This window comes from Octopus bimaculoides, chromosome 4 (assembly GCF_046866305.1).
Source record: "Octopus bimaculoides isolate indiv1 chromosome 4, ASM4686630v1, whole genome shotgun sequence".
Taxonomy (NCBI): domain Eukaryota; kingdom Metazoa; phylum Mollusca; class Cephalopoda; order Octopoda; family Octopodidae; genus Octopus; species Octopus bimaculoides.
The window spans coordinates 40,423,245-40,433,562 of record NC_142931.1 but is presented as its reverse complement, the minus strand read 5'-3'; the positions used below and the strand labels follow the sequence as shown (position 1 = coordinate 40,433,562).

Below are 10,318 nucleotides of genomic sequence, written 5' to 3'. Positions count from 1 at the left end.
AACCATCAGCCACTGAGCCATTTATGTAACTTTACAGTTAAACCACATGCACACACACGTGCACATGCATGCACACAAGCACACACATGCATGTACACATAAATGTTATTTAATAAATTAAAGCCTAATGTTTTGTAATACAAACAAATATTAAATATTGTAACCTTGTAAAGAGTGAGTTAGAAAAATGGACAACAAACCTATGAATGAGACCTGAGCCACATTTTGTATAAATTTAAATGATTACAGTGGAAAAAAAAACAGCAAATCAGTTTTGAGATTATTTTACAGATTTTAATGACAACATTTCAACACAATGAATGTGTGTAAGGCTTTTGGGAGGAGGGTTCTTCTGCCTTCTAAACCTAAATAGAGAGACTCATGGGTAATTAGGGAGGATTGTGAGTGCTAAGGATGGGGATTGGAAAACAACATCTGCAGAAAGTCAGTAAAAAGTCTCTCTCTTAACAACTGTGATTTGAAATTAGGGAATGGGATAGAGTAGTCATTTTATATATGACTAGTTTGTTGACCAGCAGAGCAGAGCATTACTAGTGGTTATGTTGGTTAGTTCCCAGCAGTTAGTTTGAGTTTTACCAACTAGTTGTACATCTTTTTTTTTTTTTGCACATACAATACACATATTCACACACAAACACACACACTCAATGAGATTCAAACTTAATAGTGGGTGGGTAGTGGGTGGTTAAACAATGTGTGTATCATTGTGTGCAGTTGATAGAGTGTGTACATAGGCATACTTATGAATGTATAAATAGTACACCACATATTGGAAAGAGATAAACAGAAAGATCAGGTGAGTGAATTTCAGTGTTTCAACATATTAGACTCTAAATTTTAACAACTAGGAACAAAAGGTATATTTCTATCTCATTTCATCCCCCATATCCCTATATCTTGCAATGTTTCTTTGCTTCTCAAATCACTGAAACCAATTTAACAATCTATATGCCTTGTACTGCCAGCAGAAAATGACTCAAGAATTGATAGATGATTGGGTCGGAATAGGGGAGGTAGATGGGAGGCCATTAGAAAAGACGATCTAAAATAAAGGAGAATGAAATACATAAAACAACAACAACAACAAAAACAATAACAAATAAATGGATGGATTAAAGAGATGCTTCTAACAATATTTTCTTATCAATGAAAAGTTTATAATAGTAGTGGGAAAGAGAGAGAGATATAGAGAAAGAATGGGAGAGAGAGAGAGAGAGAGAAAGAGACTTACAATAAGACCAGAGAAGAGAACTGAATGAGAAATATAGTAAGAAGTTATAGAGAATTAGCAGTATCCAACAGTAGCTGGCAGTGCCGAGTGCAGCTATCTTAGCCATTGACACTGACACTGGAAGCAGTATCCTTTCTACGAGGTTCAGGAAATTGATATGTACAGAAAGTATGTACACAGACAATATCACAACTGAGAAATAAGGTGTCAACAATCAATTTACTGGAATTGGTGAAAATACATTTTTTTCCTCTCTCTTATCTTCTGTCTGCATTTTAAATAAACTAAAATGTTGAAAACAAGATTTTAATAAAATAGTGTAGAGGGATAAAGGGTAGAAATGATTTTCTAGACAGAGTGTAATTGATTTGGTCTTGAGTGAATGATTTCAGTAAGTCTGTGCATGAACTATGGAAAAAAAAAAAAACATTCAAAATTTTCTCTCTCCTTAAATAAAATATTAAGATATCCTATAAAAATAAACGTGGTATTCTTTCTTATCGTTCAGATTTTTGACCAATAGAGTCTCTGGACACTGTTGACCTTAATTTATATCTTCCACTTGGGATGCTCTGAAGTACATGAGTTGCACACAGTGCACTAGGGAATATTGCCAGGATAGTTTTACAATCAGAAACTTGCAGGTTGCTTGTGTCGGTGTTAGAAAGCTGACTGCTATCATGTGGGACATAATGTAGGGTGACCCCCTGACAGGTCAAATCTTTTAATAGTTTTTCAACTTCTCCTTGACGAAGCTTTGGACAGAGATCATATACTTCCAAAACATTACTTCCTGCAACATTCCCTGTAGAAGAAACAGTAAGAGAAATGATACATTCATTAGGAATTTAAAAAAAAAAGAAAAGAAAAAGGAATATTTGATTTCTAACAAACTTTTTAAATATGTACTGTATATATAGTAATGAACTAGGATTACAGGATTACAATAAAAGAATTAAAAATATTTTTCTAAGTAAGGATTAGCTGATACCTTTATGGTGTTTGCATTGAAAAGATTACACTATATTATATGTGAAATGTAGGAGGATGGTTGTTTATTCACTTCAATATTTTACTAAAAAACTATGAAGAATGTTATGATTTTTAATGTGTATGATATTAAAAAAGCTCATTTAGAAAATTCAAGTGGATTACACAAATAAAACTGATCCTAGTGGAATAAAATCAGAGTCAAATCAAGAAAAATAAATTCAGTCTATTTAAAAAAAATTTCGAAATTTATATAACTTCATAACTGTGCACCATAAATGATATGAATTTATCAAGTAGAGTAGCATGGCCTGTCTATGGATACAACATAATACCAGTGGCAACATTTGAAATTGTCACATTTGGGTCATTAAACCACCATCTTACAAACTAAACAACTGCTTTTGATTGCAAAAGTTGATTAACAGATTATTATACTTGCTTTTCATATCAAACGCTGTGAAGTGGCAGAAATAGTAGGTAGGAAGTCACAGTGAATGCCTCAATGTATTTAGTTCTGTCCACCTAAGTTCTAAGTGAAAATTCTGCCAGAGATGACTTTGTTTTTTGTTCTTCTAAGATCAATAAAGTATCAGTCACATATGTAAGTTAATCTGACAGACCAAACTCGTTCTTTTCCTCCAAAAGCCTTATGATTAAATGTAAGAAATTACATATTATCTCTCTATAATATAAATAATATATTCTAATTCAATTTATCTATGGAAATGAACGTAAATTTTCAAATAAATTAGATGCTGAAAGAAATGCGTTTCATACCTCTTGAGTCTGCGTCATTACCAGTAGATGATTGGTTCCCCGTGCAACAGTCTTTGCTAATACCACGTGGTGATTTTTTGTTTTTAACTTTATTTCCAATAGAGTTATTAGTGTTACCAACAACTCCAAAGCTGCTGTTATACTGGCAGTTTGGAGGACTGAAATGACAGAGCAAGAAAACAATGATAGCAGTGCCTGTAAATAGTAAAAAGACAAAATTGGAAGAAATACTAGAACATAAAAGAATATTAGGAAATGACATGATATTCTGGTTATCTCGTCCATACAGGAACTGAACAGGTAAATTTACATATCCTTTGTATCGTACTTTCTTTAGCTAAACTACATTTATCTTTCTTTAATGTTTGTTTTTTAAGAAGGATTAACCTAATCATAATTATCTTTATAGATTTCATGGTGGTTCTTAGTCAAACATCTTTTGAACAAGACCACATCAGGAATTTTGCACAACAAATACATAAATGTAAAAAAGATAACATGTTTTATCAGAATGTTTTACATAAATATTGCAAAATGAAAAAAAAAAGACCTTAATTATAAAACTAGATTGAAGAAATGAATAATTGAATTGTTATAGAAATCTAATTTGATTTTTAAATTAACAAGGAAGAAAGAAATAGCTTGATTGTTCAAACAAAGTGGAAGAAGGAAAACAATACCGAGTTCGTTGATGATTCAATGGTAAAGGTTGAACTTGTGGGCGGAATCCTGATGGACTAATGAACCGCAAAGAATCCGCTGTCAATTACAAGAGAACATAATTTATGAGTAAGTCTGCAGGGTGAAAAAAAGTGAATAGGTGTGTTTGTGTATGTGTGTGTTTTTTGGTGAGCTCTGGATCACAATAAAAGGTTAGAATTTGAGATTTACAATCAGAAATGAAAAAAATAAAAAATTTTATTTGAAAAATGTTTCAAGCTATAATTTTATAATTTTTTGTTATAATTTTTACTCAGATATTATTTTTCTTTTTCTCTTGACATAAAATGTCTTTCTTAGTTTATTATCCTGTTAGTGGGCAGTTTATATATCCCTTATAGGCTAAACTGATTTGGTATCTTGTTTTTTTATCATCAACAGAATTTTTTTCTTTCCATATATACAGATTTAAAAAACAAAAACTTTACCACAAAAATTTTAATACAAACAAATTTCAAGTTAACACTTGGACTGAATGCCTTACAATAATATTTAGTAGTATCTTTTGTGAACTTAGTTCAAATTCCTGGATCAACTGTGTCTTTCATCTTACTAAGATTGGTGATGGTAACATACACTGGTTTGGTTGGGTCAATCAACTATTCCCGCTTCTCTGTAAATGTTTACATTGAGGCTAATCAATATCTACTGAATTAAGTGGTGAGCACAGTGGTTGTAATCTATTTATAATTCCTGGTTATAATTATTTTCATGTTCATGTCTCAAAGAGTATGGGTTCACAAGATCTCTTTTTACAAGACCATTTGTAGTCAAAATTTTCAGTGTCTGAGATATACAAAGCAAAGTCTTGTCTAAACTTCACACATGAATGATTAATTAGTGTGGCCTGTAAGCTATGAAATTTTAGTAGAAACATATTGAATCTAGTTATGATTATATTTCATTCATCTGCTTAGAATAAGTTAGATATTAGATGCAGTGAAATACTGTATCAAAGAAATGGCCTGTTTTATTGTGTTCAAAATGTTGTTCACTAATGTCACTAACTGAAACAACTTTACCTTGATTTACAGATGAAATTATTCATAGAAAGTAAAAGGCAAATATGTAATTTATATATAACGTATTAAGCAAGGACATCTTTTTTTTTATGTATATCATGTCATACACATATACATGCAACTTTTGCAACAAGTTATATTCTAAAGTAAAATCTAGACACCTTGTCACAAGCCACCATTCAATTATTACAGCTTTAACCCCTACTGCTAGATCATATCACCTTTTTTACATACCTGTGTCTATGTCATTATCACAGAGAGAATAATCTATCTTTTTAAAAATATTTTGGATGAAATTGCTTATTTATATATATATACATATATATATATGTGTGTGTGTGTGTGTGTGTGTATGAAAAACACAAACTCACCAGTATTTGATCTTAGCATGGTTCCAGTACCAGGTGCAGCAACATTAGCTGTATTATTAACAAATTCCTTATTACAAACATGAGTATGCTCAGACAGTGCAGAGTCCATATTTCCACAGGGTGGCCCACTGTTACTATTTGCTTCCCCTCCACAACTGGTGCTACCTGAGGCAACCTTTGACTGCAGTCGGCTGAGATCGGTGAAATTCTTGATGCAGATTGGAGTAGTATGCATTGGTTGAGCTGCTAGGGCTGTAGCAGAGCTCTGATTAGTGGGAGGTGGAGGTGCTGCTGCAGCTGTAGGTGGCAATGGCACATTTATTTGCATATTTGGCCGCATCACCGGGTATGATTGAGGAGCTGATGGATGAACTTGGGTTGTGGAAAACTGCATTATTTGAGTATTAGGTGCACGAGGTGGTTGGGCTGGAGCATAGTGAGGATAATTATATGGAACATATTGGCTTTGAAGTTGTGTAGCATTAGCTGTAGGACTATTTCCAGTCGGTTGTCCAATACTAATTGGTGGTCCAACATTCAAAGGTACATTTGAAGTGGATACAGGAGCTTGACTAGGAGGTGTGGTAGGTCGATATGTTCCAGTACTATTGAAGTTATAACCTATTTGTGGGCTAGATGCAGCCATTGTATAATATTGTGGAGTTTGAGGGGTGTAGTTATTTTGTCCATAGGATGGATAACTAGATGGGCAAGTGGTATAACCTGGTATTGCAGAATCAACTTGGCCGACAGTTGGCTGTGGGGCATAATTGGAGTTTGGATAAGCTTCAGTATTGGGTGGTGATGTGACTGACTGGTAAGGGTAGCTTGGCACCCCTGTAATAAAGGGTTGATGATACTGCCCTACATTAGTAGAGCCAGGTTGACCAGCTGCTGATTGGCTATCTATAGCAACAGCAGTAGGATTCTGACCTTGTTGTTGGCCAGATGATAGAAGAGGAACTGGAAGCATGTAGCGGAAAGCTTGTCCGCTGACACCATGAGTAGTTGGGTAGCCCTGTAAATAAATAAAACAGAATAATATTAGTTGTAAAGTTTTGAAACTGTGTTTAATTTTATAGGATACAAGTCTTCTTAAGATAGCAGACAAACCACTTCGAAGCAAATCCTGATGATATACAAGTATTATTTGGAATAAGACTACTAAGACATCAATATTAAAATGAGGCAAAGGACTTCATTTGAAGAGTACTGTTATATTTCATTGATGCTTGCATCTTTCACCAATATACATTATTAAAAGACACACACACATACAAATATGCATAACAAATTTCTATACAATTTCTGTCTATCATATTCTTTCCACAAAATATTGGTCAATTTAAAGCTAAACCCCAAAGCCCCATGAATGCATAGCAAACTTCATAACTATACAGCTATAATACATAAACAATTCTAGCAGAGCTATACCAATCTTGTTCTCAGATTTCTTCTTATTTTAAAAAAATTCTTGGTTAGACCATTGCTCCACAACATAAAGAACAGTGTATTCCAACTGTGTAAAATAGCAGTATTAACTGTGACCTTACCTGTTGATATGCAGCAGTAGGTTGAGTACAACTAGTTTGTACTTGGTTTGTAGCTGTGGAATTACCATATAAAATTTGCCTCGATGCACCAGGTAGTTCATTAAGACTATCAGTCTGTTGTTGCTGTTGCTGTTGTTGCTGCTGTTGCTGTTGCTGTTGTTGTTGTTGCTGACTCAAACTTACTGATCCTAACTGTTGTGATAATTCAGTCATTCCATTGGAATCCTGCTCAAATATTCAAACAATTATCAACAAATATGATATATTCTGTTTACACACACACACATACATACACATATATAGTATACATTTATTGCTGTAATGTGAATATTAAGATCATGCACATACAAATGATCCTGTTTTATTAGGATTTATAATTATGCATCATAAATTTTATTAGAATGTATTTATTTAGTGACCTATTTAGAATTTTCTGACTTCAGCTGGCTACAATGAGTTTCTTTCCAGCAGAAGGCATTACTATTTTTTCAGTGATACGTGATTTTGTGGTATATTATCTATCTATATATATATATATATATATATATATATATAAAATTGAGAATGTATGTCTGTGTGTGTGTGTGTGTTTGTGTGAATCCCTAAAAGTCCAGAACTACACAACCAATTTCATTCAAATTTTACACATGCCTTACTTGTATTTTAGTCAAAAAAGATTTTAACTTCTTGCATACTTCCAGCCTACAGCAACATCATATCTCCTCCACTATGTAAGTATTACGTGACAAAAGTGAAACAAAAACACTCATGTCGTTCGAACCGGAATCTCAAAAACATTGTCCCCTTACATCTCATTCTCATTTAAGTACCACGACAGGCAAATAAAAATTACTTGTAATTGGATAAAAACTTAATTTTTCTTATAAATTCATTCCATTATTCCAGTTTACACATTTTAAAAATAATTAGATGTGGAAAAGAATATTAATGACAATTGCAGAGTTTAAGTTATGTTTATTAAAACATTTTCTGCATGTGTGTGCGTGTGTGTGAGAGAGAGAATGTGTGTGTGTGTGTGTGTGTGTGTGTGTGTGTGTGTGTGTGTGTGAGATTCTAAAAAAACCTATTGGGAAGAACCTTACAGGATATTGGCGAGCATCCATGACAAATTGGTGTTGAGAAAAGATAGGAGGTCCAGCAGGACTGAAAGAAACAGATGCAGGAAGAGTTTGATTGGGATTGTGTCTGTAGATAGTCCCGTCTGCATTCAGATAAACCTGACCTGGAAAAAAAAAGTGGTTGACATAGAAAAAAATTATTACTTATTATTGAATGTAAACATTTTATTTAAAAAAGATTAGTTTATAAGCCAAAAAAACAAAAACAAAAAAAAATCAACAAAAAATTATAACATATAACAAGCAAAGCAACAAGATATAAATATTAAATATTTATAACTCCAACAATGTTATTTAAAAAAAAACACAGCTGAAAAGAATTATTTCTGTTAACATATGTTAGGTGGATAAAATATTTTGCTTTCTTGGATCTACAATTCCTCTTATTCTAAATTTAATGATATACTGATGATGATGATAATGATGACTGACTTCACATAAACCCATTTGATGCATGTACTTCTTTTCCTCCTATCCCATATCTCATTGAACTATGCATAAAATACAATATATAAATCTTATATTGTTGTATTTCAGGATGGTCATTTTATTTATTATTATTTTTTTTGCCAAATAAACACATGCACTATATATATATATATTTTTCTTCGCTTGTTTATTACTGTTATTTTATTATTTTAATGCCTGTCCATTATCTGGAAATCTTTCATCACACATCTTTGACCTCTTCAGCGACACTCTTCATTTCTGTATGTGTTCTTGCCCTACTTACTCCATTCTCTACGAATATTACTACATTTAAATGGAGTAAGTGGAGCAAGAATACACACAGAAATGAAAAGTGTCACTGAAGAGGTCACAGATGTGTGATGGAAGATTTCTGGTCAATGGATAGACATTATAATAATGAAATAACAGTAATAAACGGATGAAGAAAAAAAAATAGTGTGTGTGTTTATTTGGCAAAAAAAAGACCATCTCAAAATACAACAATATCTGTTTCAACACATGATTTCACATCAGGAATCTTGCAAAATGAATTGATAAACATAATATATACATTCCTCTTCTCCCAAACTGCATTTCTCTGGCACTCATACCCAGTTTACTATCTTCAAGAATTTATACAGAACATCACCTACACCCATTTACCCCTGATTCCTCTGTCTAGATACAAACACTATGGCCAATGTATCATTACATTATAACTAGTAAAATTTATTTTGCCTCCACTGAAATTAATTCTGCCTCTATTATAGAACAACAGCAGTGAATATTATTTTTAACAAGTGAAACTGATATCATATAATGATAAATATACTGAAAGCTTTAAATGTAGTAATATTCATAGAATTTATATTTGAGCTACCTGTCTTAAATGTTTGGTGTCATTGATGACACCAAAATATATAAACAAAACTATTTTCCCTGTACACTCCATTGTCAGATGTAAAATAAATGAAGAGCTATCTGCAACATTTAGCTCTGCATGTCTGTATAGTAGCAAAGCTTTTAAAATAAGGATAAATCATCACCATCATTGCTTAACGTCTGCCTTCCTTGCTGGCATGGGTCAAAATCTTAAATCAGATTCACATACAAAATTCATCAAATATTTAATTTAAATGCATTATATACAAATTATATACAAATTGTATAAGTTTAGGCTGTATGAGCATGTTTCCTAACCAAGGGATCTATCTCTGACCTACAATAGAACTAGTAGAATATACACATTTATCTTCTTTTAAAAGCTTCCATTGCATGAGTCAAGATATAATAATCTGAGTGGGAGACACCATCTCTGGGAAATTTTCGTCCTTGTGAAGCATTTCTGCTATATTTTTGAAACAACCTTTTTGTCAGAAAGGATATCAAATTCTCAGATCATCAAATTTTGAATTAACTTGACCTTACAAAATTTAGCATTTAAATTAGACAATAAATTCAATACATTGATTATATAATTTGTTATCAATAAATGCAGTTAGTCTGTGTGCAGATTGTTACAGAAGAATTACTCTACAGCAAACCAGAGGAAGGCTGAAATAAATTCATTTTTTAACTTTACAGCTTTATAGGCTGATTAGCAAATCATATCAATGCTGACTTTTTATCATGTGCCTTTTCTGCATAGTAGATGGGCTTTTCCAAGTTCTCTTCATTAAGTTTATATTTGTACTGAGTGGCTGTCTTCATCTTGAATAGCTACCTTAGTAAATGGTTTCAGTTTCTATTGAGGCTGTTTGAAAAGATTTGCTGTCTTGGTAGCTAATTACATCACTTCTTAAACAACTTATATGAAATGCCTCTTGTTGACAATTAATCTTCCAGTAAATTTTCCTTTTGAGGTATGTTTTTCCTACTGTTATTTTATATGCCTATAATAGATCTCTTCCACCTGTGGAGCATTGAAGACTAACTAAGCACTATAAATCTAGCCTCATGAAGCAAGTCTCTAAAAGGTGCCTTCTATTTTGTGGATTTTCTTTGACTACTTTTACATCAATCTACTCCTTGATGAACTGTA

At 32.5% G+C, this 10,318-nt stretch overlaps 1 protein-coding gene across 26 annotated transcripts in view; it reads right to left on the bottom strand.

Annotated features, from left to right (window-relative positions):
- Positions 1–272: 272 nt before the first annotated feature.
- Positions 273–10,318, bottom strand: part of LOC106880470 (uncharacterized) — a 159,321-nt gene continuing 149,275 nt past the window's right edge. For all 26 annotated transcript variants that reach the window (XM_052967005.2, XM_089350629.1, XM_089350635.1 and 23 more), the window contains 6 exons: positions 7,792–7,931; positions 6,689–6,913; positions 5,136–6,153; positions 3,703–3,781; positions 3,023–3,180; positions 273–2,057 (listed from right to left, as the gene is read on the bottom strand). In XM_052967005.2, the coding sequence (XP_052822965.1) occupies positions 1,750–2,057; positions 3,023–3,180; positions 3,703–3,781; positions 5,136–6,153; positions 6,689–6,913; positions 7,792–7,931 (1,928 nt within the window). In that variant the 3' untranslated portion in view covers positions 273–1,749. The remainder of the gene's footprint in view (positions 2,058–3,022; positions 3,181–3,702; positions 3,782–5,135; positions 6,154–6,688; positions 6,914–7,791; positions 7,932–10,318) is intronic.